This window comes from Dendrobium catenatum, unplaced genomic scaffold, assembly GCF_001605985.2.
Source record: "Dendrobium catenatum unplaced genomic scaffold, ASM160598v2 fragScaff_scaffold_459, whole genome shotgun sequence".
In the NCBI taxonomy this organism is placed as follows: domain Eukaryota; kingdom Viridiplantae; phylum Streptophyta; class Magnoliopsida; order Asparagales; family Orchidaceae; genus Dendrobium; species Dendrobium catenatum.
This window is the reverse complement of record NW_021318921.1, coordinates 1,243,288-1,256,163: the sequence shown is the minus strand read 5'-3', so window position 1 is coordinate 1,256,163 and position 12,876 is coordinate 1,243,288. Positions and strand designations below refer to the sequence as shown.

At 33.9% G+C, this 12,876-nt stretch overlaps 1 protein-coding gene across 1 annotated transcript in view; it reads left to right on the top strand.

The window, feature by feature from the left end:
- Positions 1–12,876, top strand: part of LOC110112579 (cyclin-T1-3) — a 30,875-nt gene continuing 17,999 nt past the window's right edge. Inside the window, exons 1-2 of the mRNA XM_020844854.2 lie at positions 1–157; positions 9,968–10,230. Coding sequence (XP_020700513.1) covers positions 10,001–10,230 — 230 coding nt within the window. The 5' untranslated portion in view covers positions 1–157; positions 9,968–10,000. The remainder of the gene's footprint in view (positions 158–9,967; positions 10,231–12,876) is intronic.

Below are 12,876 nucleotides of genomic sequence, written 5' to 3'. Positions count from 1 at the left end.
TTTTTTTAATAAGCTACCGAGATGCTCAGCTGAGACGCGATCTTCACCAATAAAATAGTCCTCCCTTGCCTACCTTCGACGGCCGGAGACCTCGAAGCTCTCCGCTCCCTGTCGGCGCTTACGTCGGTGGTTTCGGCGATCTCCTTCGCAGAGCTGCGTACGCCTTCTCCTTTTTCTTTTTCTCTACTTTCTTATGCCATCGTTGCCTTTACTTGAGCCATGACTTTGAGCGCATAATTTAGGTCTTATTTTTACCACTTTCGTCGGTTAGGTCGTGATATGCGTCGATTAATTTTAGATATGAAGCGATGGTTTTTATTGGAAATTTATTTAAGCAATTCGGTACATGTTTTTGTTGTTATCGAGTTGGTTTTCTGGTCCTCGAGGGTTTCAGGATTTGGGTGATGGAGCATATAGATTCAGGGTTTATTGCTTCGGAGTCTTGGGCTTGGATTTGAAGTTCGAGTTCTTTTGCCCTTTTCAATTAGGGTTGGGTGAATAACTAGGGTCTTCTTTAATCATTGACGGTATATTCTGTTGGGAGATTCTAGGGCTCCTAGTTTTCCTAAGCATTTCATGCTGTGGGCTGTTTGTTATTATCTGTCAGTGTCTTGGACGGAGTTGTAATCTATGAAACGACGGTACTTTGCAGCCTTCCCCCTTTTATTCTTCGTTTAGCGGTAAATTTCCATTGTGCATTTGCTGAGAAGGCATTTATTCGTATTTATAGTTAATGAGCTGAGTAAATACTGACGTGCTACCGTCGATAGAATGTCATGTCTTGTTTGTCGTTTTGAATATTCATCTTGATTCTTCTTTAGGGTTGAGATACATATATATACTGCTTGAGGAAATAAGGACATCATTTTGAAGGACTTCAGAACAACCATGATATCAAGTGGGGCGGTTTACTTTGTAGAATTGTTTGAATCTTTTTTAGGATTCTATGTCCGGCTACTTATACATATTTGTTGGATGCAGGCATATGACCTAGTGTTTACGTGTAGGAAATGAGCATATACTTACCTTTGTTACATAAAATTTTAGGATTATAGTTTTTTCTTCCCATTCCTTGTCCTCCTCTTTATTGTGTAGTTTTACTGGATCCATAAAGTGAGTCTTTGTCCTTTCTCTAACATTCTCAGTGTAATGAGTCATGTAAGCAATAAGGCATGTAAATGACAATGGATTGGGGTGACAACACAATATGAAGGTTGGGATTGAAATTTTCTTTAAACGTAGGACTATAGGATGTGATTAATAAAGATATGACTAAAATAAATTTAATAGGGGAAGTTTTAAAGAGTGGGTGATGCGAAAAAGGTTCATATGATTGGATGGGCAATTGATAGTGGGAAACATATGTAGGGTAATGGAAGTGAGCATACAAATATTGACATTAAAATAATTGTTCTAAAAGAGAGATGAATAAGCACAACAACAACAACAACAACAACAACAACAACAACAACAACATCAAGCCTTTGTCCCACACTCCCACAACGTGAGGTCGGCTATATGAATTTTTTTTCTCCATTGTGTCTAGTTAAAATTCAAATTCTCAATTAAATCTAATAAAGAATGATCATTTCTAATATTTTCTAACCAAGTCTGTTTAGGTTTACCTCTACCTTTCTTAACATAAGTCAAATCTAATACCTCTTCTTTTCTAACAGGGTCATCGGAAGGCCACTTTTTTTTTAATATTTAGAGGGAATTTTTTAGAATATTTTGGGTATTTTGCACATTTTGCCCCCTCTAAAATAATTTTTTTGTCCTAATTTTATCAATCCTAAACATCTTTGCCCATCCCTAAAAAAATTTTTTTTTTGCCCACCCTAAAAAAAGGAGTTGGATCCGCCCCTGCTTTTAATGGTCAACATTCGTCACCATAAAGAATTGCATGTCTCACCACCTTCTTATAGAAATTTTCCTTAAGAGAGATGAATAAGCAAACAAAAAAAAAAAATAAAAAAAAATATATATATAGGAGTATGGTAAGACAAATTCAAGTACTTTGTATTCCCATTTATGCTTACCATGTTGTATCACATTTGAATAGCAATAGTGGCTCACCCCAACAACTATAGGTACGTGGAAGTAGTTCTGATTCTAACTTTGCATAATAGAAACTTGGAGCTAAAATTAGTACCTAATAGTTGCCAATTTTGTATAACAGAAGCATTACATAACTTCTACAATTAACTTACTGTGGAAAATAAGCTATAACATCTCTACAAAGAAGCCTGGTTCTTTTAATTCAAAAGAGTAGTCCTCATTTTTCAACTGATAACATAATAAGCAATAAAGAAATGTAAGTAAGTCTTAGCAACCAACCTTCCGAACAACTCTACAAAATTGGTTTTCCTCTTGGACTGGTCCTTCTACCAGACACGAATGATTCATAAAATTTTCTTCGAATAAGTTTGATGAACAAACTTAGTCAGTGAAAATTTTCTTTGTCAAGAGTCAAGCAGAATGGTGATGTGACATACAAATAATACTTGATAACATGGCATGAGCATAAAAGTATTGCATTTATAATTTACATCTTAGATCAGACGCTTAATAGACAGTGACATACATTTTTTATGTTATTAGTCTATAAACTTGTATCAGATCATGTGTACATATATGTGCTAGTATCTCAATTTATATCAAATAATCTATTATGAAGCATTGATCAATATAATGTCTGATCATGGTCATCCCTGGAATGATTAGGAAGTTTTTTACCATCCTTAATCAATGGGAGAGTGAAAATGTTTCTAAATCAATCAAAAGATTATCTCCAATCTTAATCAATAGGAAGGCGAACAGAACTTGAATCAATAAGAAGATGAAGAGAGTTGAATCAATAGGAAGATCATCACCAACCCAAATCAATTGCAAGATTGAGAAATCAATTAAACTAGTTCCTAATCCTTGAGTTGGCATTCTTTTTATTAAGCTTGGGTTAGTTGCTCTCAATTTATTTATGGGACAAAATGCTTAGATTCTATCTTTTTTCTTAGGCTAATTATACATGGATTTGTAAAGGCTTAAATTTATGTAATAGATGAGTATATTAATTTACTTGAATTAATGTGACTACTTAAAACAATTAAATTTATCCTTTTTTGTGTTATTGCTTGCATTCAACACTCCCCTCCTCCAACTATCCATTGTCTTATCTCTTTGATGAATCGAAGTTTGCCCAAGATACCATTGAAGGAACTATTCAACAATGCATTGTGCAAGAATATAAAGGAATCAACAAAGCTAACATTATTTAGAAAGAAATGCAGTGGTACCTTACTAGAGAACCCCCAAAAAAGATAAGTAACCATTTAATGCTTGTTAAGTTTTTAGTTTTATTCCATGGATGACATGACCCTAGAATGATGATAGTAGTACCATAACAATGACTAAGTTAAAACGATAAATGAGAAAATGGGAGCAAGGAATTTTTGTCGGTCGGTGGGAACAGAAGCACTTGGTTGAGCCTTAATATTGTCCCTCTCTAGCGGTGTTGCATGCCAATAATGGAACTACCAACTACAATCTTAGTTGCAAAACTAGCCTAAATGCCATCATTATAATAAGCATATGGTTGGTTGCACCTCATTCTATAGTGAGTCCATGCTTGGCCCTCTGCCACCGAACAAGCTGAAAAATTATTTATTTTTTACTTTTGCAGTGTAATTAAATACTCTTTTTTTTGAAAATTTCAAGAAAATCTAAAAAAAATGATCAATAGGTTTTCCAACAATAATAACAACAAAAACATCAAGCCTTTATCCCATTATGTGGGGTCGACTACATGAATCATTTTTCTCCATTATGCCATATTAAGAATCAAATTCTCATTTAAATCTAATAAAGGTAATTTCTAATATTTTCTAACAAAGTCTTTTTAGGTCCACCTCTACCTTTCTTAACATAAGTCAAATCTAATACATCTACTTTCCTTATTGGGTCATCAGAAGACTGACATTTTATGCGACAAAACCAACTAAGGCGGCTTTCTCTAATCTTTTCTTCCATTAGAGCTACTCCTACCTTTTCACGTATGCTCATTTCGTATCTTGTCTCTAAGAGTAAAGCCATTCATCCACCTATGCATCCTCATCTCTGCAACACTTAAACTTAATGTTATGATTCTCTTTTAATGGCCAACATTTTGCACCATAATGCATTGCAAGTCTCCCCACCATCTTATAGAATTTTCCCTTAAGTTTTAGTGGGTCTTTTCTATCATACAACAAGTTCGATGTATTCCCCCTCTTCAATCATCCAACTTGAATTCTACTAGTAATATCACCATGGACCCCATATATTCCACCATCACTATGAACAATAGACTCAAGATATCTAAAATGTGTACTCTTATTAATGACTTAATCGCCCAAAGTCACAATCCTCCACTAGATCTATTATTACTAAAATTACATTCCATATATTCAGTTTTAGATATACTTAAATGAAAGCCTTTAGACTCTAATGTCGACCTCCATAATTCAAGTTTACCTTCAACTCCCTCTATAGTCTTAACAACAAGAAGAATATCATCAACAAAAAACATACACCAAGGTACAACCTCTTGCAAATGTCTAGTGAGAACATCCATGACTAAAGCAAAAAGATATAGGCTTAAGGCTGATCCTTGATGTAATCCAACTTAAATAGGAAAATACTTGGTCAAACCACCTTGTATTTAAAAACAAGTAACAACTCTTGCATACATATCCTTAATGACTTTAATATAAGCATTATTAACCCATTTCTTTTCTAGACTCTCCATAGCACTTCTCTTGGAACTTTATCATATGCTTTCTCTAAATCAATAAATATCACATGTAGATTCTCCTTATTCTCTCTATACTTCTCCATCAAACCTCTCAATAAATGTATAGCTTCTATAGTAGACCTACCTGACATGAATCCAAATTGATTTTAAGAAACATTAGTATCACGGCGCAACCTATGTTCTATAACTCTCTCTCATAGTTTTAAAGTATGACACATTAACTTAATTTCTCTATAATTTGCACAATTTTGTGCATCACCTTTATTCTTAAAAATAGGAACCAGCACACTCATTCTCCACTCATCTTGCATTTTTTTAGTGTTCAAAATAATATTAAAAAGTATAGTAAGCCAATAAGTGAGTATTTTTCAATTGGCGTCTTTTGAAGTAAATAGGTTACCTTTTTAGCTTTGAATTTTTAATTTCCTAGGGTTTATAATATGCCCACTACATTTGAATATGAAAAAACACATTTGCTTGTAATTTGGTGGGTTAGAGGCTTGTCCATGCGTGTGAGCATCGATAACCTACCATTTATTTTTAAAGTGCCCCCACTTAACACTTTATTGAAATTGTAATCCCACAAATTTTCATATAATCTGACATATAAACTACTTAGTCATCTATGAAGAATGATGCTTATAATTGTGTTAATTAGATAAATCTAGAAAGGGGTTGTGTGTGATAAGAATAAGTCGTTTTGAACTGGATTGGTCTAGATTTAGTTTGGTTAGATTTGCTTGGGTTGTGTTTAGTTTATGTTGTAAATTTTTGTACATGATTTGATTTGAGATGGGAGCTTCTTTTAGGGGAGAGAGTTCATGCTCCACTATTGTCATTGGTGGCAACCCATTTAACGTCGCAAATAGTGCTGAGTAGTTCTACAATGGCTTTCCTATTTTTAAAGTGCAGTGGCGCTAGATTTGAAGACGCATAAAGATAAAAATTTAGGTCTAGATGAAATAAGATTCGGTGATTTATGAGTAATAATGTAATGATTTAGTTAATTATCTTCCAAATTAAATTTTACATATGTAGGGGTTGAAAATTGATTGAAGAAGTATTTTTGTGCAAATATTTAACAACGAAAGAGATGTTTAAGATTATGCTAACTATTGGAGAATTAATATATGATCATATACTGAAGTTATGAGAGAGAGAGAGAGTAATGTGGCATATGCATAGAAAATTTACATTGGCTTTGGAGAATTAATGTCATTTCATATTGGAAAAATCTATCAGGAAAGTGATGTTTGTGTTAGGGCAATTAATTAAAAAGCACAAGAGAGTAGAGAAAGGATATTTGAATGAGTTTTCTTGATTTTGAACGAGGCATATGATTGAGTCCAGGAGAATTGATTTGATGTACATTAGATAAAAAGATGTAGTTTAAATGTACATTGTATTATCTAAAGATACGATTGATAAAGCATTGACTAGTATTAGAAATATTTGTGAATTAACTAAAGAGTATTCAATTGCCCTAGGATTTCATCAAGGGTCAACATTAAGCTTTATCTTTTTGTATTGGCTATATAGATGCTTACATAGAATATTCAAAGTAAAGTGCATTTATGTAAGCTTTTTGCAAATGACAATTCTAATTGGTGATATTTATTGAAATAAGTGAAGTTAGAATGTTTACCAGTATTTAGAATATAGTGGGCTCAAAATTAATAAAGCAAAGATTTAGTAAATATAATACGATGTTTTTTGGTGTGGTATTAACAGTTATTAATCAAGATTATTAAAAGATAAAATGATACATATGTGTGAGAGGTTTAAATATCTTAGATCTATTGTACAAAAGATGAGAAATAGATGAGGATATAATTCTAGAATTAAGATTTGGTTTTTAAGATAGAGAAATTCCTTAAGGGCATTTTGTGATAAGAGGATATTATGGAAACATGACGGTAAAATTTTATAAAATTGTAACTAGTTTTGCAATGTTGTATAAATACAAGTTTTCAGTGGTGTAAAATTCATTGATATTTAACTTGAATATGATTTGCTTGGGTTGTGTTGTAAATTTTTGTACATGATTTGATTTGACAAGGAAGCTTAGAGTCCATGCTCCACTATTGTCATTGGTGGCAACCCATTTAACATCATTACATCACGAATGGTGCTTGAGTAGTTCTACAAGAGCTTTCATATTTTTTTATAGGAGAAAGCGCATTGGCATTAGATTTGAAGACGATGCATAAAGATAAAGATTTAGGTCTAGATGAAATAAGATTAGGAGATTTATGAGTAAATAATAATGCAATGACTTAGTTAATAATCTTTCAAATTATATTTTACATAAAGGGGTTGAAAATTGATTGAAGAAGTATTTTTGTTCAAATATTTAAGAACAAAAGAGATGTTTAAGATTATGATAACTATTGGAGAATTAATATATGATCATATACTGAAGTTATGAGAGATAGAGAGAGTAATGTGGCATATGCTTAGAAAATTTACGTTGGCTTTGGAGAATTAACGTCATTTCATTTTGGAAAAATTTATCAGAAAAGTGATGTTTGTGTTAGGGCAATTAATTAAAAAGCACAAGAGAGTTGAGAAAGGATCTTTGAATGAGTTTTCTTGATTTTGAAGAGGCTTAGTCCACGAGAATTGATTTGATGTATATTAGATAAAAAGATGTGGTTTCAATGTACGTTGAAGTATTTAAAGATATGAATGACAAAGCATTGACTAGTATTAGAAATAATTGTGAATTGATTAAAAGAGTATTCAATTGCATTAGGATTTCATCAAGGGTCAACATTAAGTTTTATCTTTTTGTATTGGTTATATAGATGCTTACATAGAATATTGGAAGTAAAGTGCATTTATGTATGCTTTTTGGAAATGACAATTCTAATTGGTGATATTTATTGAAATAAGTGAAGTTTGAATGTTTGCCAGTATTTATAATATAGTGGGCTCAAAATTAGTAAAGCAAAGATTTAGTAAATGACTAAATGTAATACGATGCTATTCGGTGTGGTATTAACAGTTATTAATTAAGATTATTAAAAGATAAAGTGATACATTTGTGTAAGAGGTTTAAATATCTTAGAACTATTATACAAAAGATGAGAAATAGATGAGGATATAATTCTAGAATTAAAGTTTGGTTTTTAAGATAGAGAAATTCCTTAAGGGTATTTTGTGATAAGAGGATATTATGGAAACATGATGGTAAAATTTTATAAAATTGTAACTACTCTAGCAATGTTGTATAAATCCAAGTTTTGAGTGGTGTAAAATTCATTGATATTTAACTTGAAGTGATAGAAATGAGAATGTTAGGATGAATGTTTAACAAAACTACACCTATCGAAGATAAGGTAGTTGAAAATAGGCTTAGGTGATTTAAACATATTCAATGAAAGGTAAAAATTACAGTATTATATGAGTAGATGAAATTAGTGTTCGTGGATTCTTAAGTAGAAGACTTAGATCCGAGGTAACATGAATAATACAAGTTATTCAAAATAACTTACAGAAATAGGTTTAACACATTAGGCATCACTCAATAGGAAAACTGAAAATTGAGGATTTATAAAGCTGACTCCAAATAATTGAGATAAAGCTAATGATAATTATGATGATAATTTGCTTCAATAATTCTAATAGCACTATAAACACTTGAATTTTTTTTTGAGCCACTTGAACCTCTTATTATGATTCTTAAGCTATGTGAGTTGAATACTTCGTTTGCTTATGAAAAATGAATTTTTAATGTTGAGAATTTTTGGATCCAAAATTGCCCATGGAAAATACTTGACTCTGCTAGCATGAAAACTCAAGAGGCCTGAATTCGAAAAACCTATTGTTGGCATGGAAAGAGGAAGAAATTTTTTGGAAGTTTGATGTTTCACTAGCTCAGTAAGATTTTTAAGATATTGAAAAAGTTAAAAAATATGCGTCTCACCCTTGATTTGTTGGGATTCACGGTCTACAAGGAAGGCTACACCAAAAAAGATAAAAGTACAATAATAAATGAGGTACACAATGAGATGCGCTTGAGACATGTCTTGATTTGATAGGCGCTTGATATGATTGTTGCTCTATGGCCTAGATTTTCAGTGGTGGGGCGAGTTTTCGTGTGTCGAGTGTTTGTGGGCGAGTCAATGAAAGCTTGTCATCTGATGGATCGAGATGGAAAGACTACCATCGACGAATCCTTTGGCAGCGTTGGCGTTGGGCGAGGTATTGAATCATTTCGATATGAAGAGTGTATCCACTTGAATGATAGAAGTAGCAGCAAAGCGTGAGGGTGCGAGTTTGTATTGTTCTTTGGGGTGATCCTTCTTTGTGGCCGGGTTGGAAAATTTCGTTGATGGCTCATCGGTCGAGGTGACAGTGAGTCGCTTTGAGAGGGCACGTCCTGTTGGAGGGATGAGTCTTCAAGTATGGGGTTGGAGGGATGAGCCTTCAAGTATGGGGAGTTCTGACTACTTTGTTGAGTTGGGTCGAATCCCTTAGCTGTCATGTAACAATTGTTGAAAGTGACCATTTTTGGATAAGTCTTAATTGCAGGGGCCTATTGAGTCTAGGTCCTTCTATTAGAACATATAAAAATATCTATAAAACACCGGGAAGGCATGTAGTAGGAGTATATAAGATTACTCTTTTTGTAAAATTTTTATATGCTACTTGTGAGCAAATGTTTACTAGAAAAAGTTCTCTTTGTTGAACCGCATGTGCGGATATACCAATTTAGTTCAAATTCTTCTGCTTCGCTATCTGAATGGTTCTTCAGCATACTAGAAGTCTTGAGAGGAGATTTTATCCTTTAGTAAGAGCCGTACAAGAACAATTTAGTGCTTATTAGTGCAGTATGTTTCATCATTCGTCCTGTATATTTCTGTAGCTCCGAATGCTGTGCTTTTTTTACTTTGCTATTTGTTTTGTTCATAGATTCCTATCTCAAGTCCTAATAAATAGTTAGACTAATATTTTTTCATTTCGGTCCTATTTTTAATATCAACAAGGTGATTTTTTTCCATTTATGTAAATGAACAAGTTTGTTTCAATCGATACTGATTTTGAATCTTCACTTCCTAGAGTTTTCAAAAAAATTTCTACTTTCTGATGACCATTGTGCCTTTTTAGTTTGCTTGATTCAAGTGTCTCCATTAATTTGAATATTAGCAATATATTTCCGGTTGCCAATTTTAGACACCATAAATTCAACTCAACGAGAAGATTCGTATGGCTGGATATGTTCTTGGGGATTCTTCATTCAATAGAACGGAAAGACATGGACAGCTTAACACTTCTGAGGAGGAACTCGATAATTATGGGGCCCGGTGGTACTTTTCAAGGAAGGAAATTGAAGAAAATTCTCCATCAAGGAGGGATGGCATTGATCTGAAGAAAGAGGCGTATTTTCGGAAGACTTATTGCACTTTTTTGCAGGATTTGGGCATGAGGCTTAAAGTGTAAGCAAATTTAGCACCATTGACTTCAATGATGGCTTATATTTATTTTTTATTTATTTACTTTTAAAAATCATGTTGTTATCAATATTCTTGCTTTTGTTTTCTTCTTATGTGATGCCAAATTTAATGGTAGCATAATGGGGGGACTGCAGTTCTATTTGCTTTCTTTCAAAAAGGCATTTACTGTATATTTTTTTGTACTGTGGCCAAAATGTCTTGTTTTTGAATTTTGACACAATTTATTTCCTGATATTCGTTGCACAGCTATACAAAATTACTATGAAGACTTTGATGTGCTCCTCGTAACATAAGACTTTTATATTATCTAGAAATGCTCGACTTTTTATTTTCTTTCTCATGATTTTTATTGCTTGAAATTACGATCTTGCAGCATGAAATTGCTGTTCTATTAGGAAACCCAAGTTTTTGGTACCGTAGGATTGCAAAGTTCAGCATCCAGGTGTTCATTTTTTTAATTAAATTTGGAAGTCATAACAATTCTAGATGTTGGTAAACATCTAATGCTGAAATGATCAAAACTTACATGCATTGCTATGATGGAATAACCAGAACAGTTCAGCCTGCTTATTTGTGCCCTGAGGAGTTTTACATTAATATCATACAAGGAACTGTTCAGCCTGCAAGTGTTTGTAGATGAAAACAACTTTTCTTGATATTTTATTGTGCCTTATAGGAAAATGTCAGATGATTCTGAAGAAATAAATATTAACTTGAGGATAAGTTGAACATATCTTATATGAAATAATTAATACTTCATATATGAGACCATTTCAAACCAAGATTCATTTGAATTTTTTCTTGAGCAAAATCGCAATGTGAAAGACTAATATCAGGATGTAGGGAAAACAAAGTTCCACAGAATCGATATGTATACTGACATAAAATAACACATGATGGAAGAAAAGTTCGACTTCTATTTGATTGGCAAACTTAATAGAGGAAGCCTATGTTTCTTGTGCATTTAAGTTTTAAATCATGTATCGAAGTATTTTAGTTTACCTTTTCCTTATAATGTTCCCAGAAGCAAGCTTTTTCAGACAACTCTCTCGACATCTCATAGAAGAGTAATGCACGCTGCTTATCTCCCTAAAGCATTTTGTACTCCATGTTTTATTCTGTCTTAATGCATCATTCTCAGAGATACGACCATCGCCAAGTTAACTTTGCATATGATTCATGTTTGTAACCCTCTGTTGTGTGATGTAACTGCCATACAACCTTACACGAAAGATACAAGTCATTAAACCAAGCCAAGCTTTTGCTAAATTGACTGTCTTATGACATTTAGTTCTAAGAGCCAACCGCTTATCTGTTGGCTTAAGAGTTGTGGGTTTTTGATAGATTTTTGTATATTTTGATGTGGGATGTTTATGTGGAGTTGTAAGGTGGCTAATGAGAGTGGAGTGGAGATTATATGGTTGACCAAGAGGAAAACCTAGGCCAAGAGCAATAATGGGAGGAGATGGAATGCAATGGAAATAGTGAGGGAGATAACTATGATTATATTTAACATCACAAAAAATTACAAGATAAGTATAAGGGTTTGAAGATCTCAACGAAGGACTTAAAGGGTGGAGAAGATTGCCAAATATACTTTAAGGAAAATGTCATCAAACCAATCTACAAAACGCTTGAAGTACAAGTTATTAATTTATGAATCTACTCCTACTTGATAATTGCTTATATAGTGAAAATTCGAGCCTATGGTAAGGAGTGGATGGTCCTAAATAGGGGTGTCAATTTTTGACACGACCCGAACCGAACCCGACCCAGAAAAATCCGGGTTAGGGTCAATTCAGACCCTAAACGGGTCGGGTTCGGGTTCAACAAATCAACCCGTTTTAAAAATTGGGTCGGGTTCGGGTTGACCCAGCAACCCGAAATTGACACAAAAACTCCTATTTGACCCGCAAACCCGAGATTGACCCGTTTTTACCCAAAAATCGAAGATTGACCTAATTTTTGACCCAAACTAGCAATTTTAGGTCAACTTCGGGTCATTCGTGTCAGGTCAGGTTGACCCAGGCCTGAATCGGGTCGGTTTCGGCCTTTCGGGTCCGGAAACCTGACCCGTTTTTAAAAACGGGTCGGGTTCGGGTTGATCGAATAGTGCCGGGTCAGTTTCGGGTTCGACCCGAACCCAACCCGTTGACCCGAATTGGGTCGGGTTCGGGTTGACCCAGCAACCCGAAATTGACACAAAAACTCCTATTTGACCCGGAAACCTGAGATTGACCTTTTTTTTACCCGAAAATCGAAGATTGACCTAATTTTTGACCAAAAACTAACAATTTTAGGTCAACTTCGGGTCATTAGTGTCAGGTCAGGTTGACCCAGACCTGAATCGGGTCGGTTTTGGGTCTGGAAACCTGACCCGTTTTTAAAAACGGGTCGGGTTCGGGTTGATCGAATAGTGCCGGGTCAGTTTCGGGTTCGACCCGAACCCAACCCGTTGACCCGAATTGACACCCCTAGTCCTAAATTACAAGGAAGGCTTTATGCCAGTTAAAATACATCTCATGAATTGTAACTTAGCCATGACAGTTAAGGAAAGATAATGACACTTAAAATAATAAAGCAAATAATTAAACATAATATTACAAAATTATGCCTTGTTTGATTTGG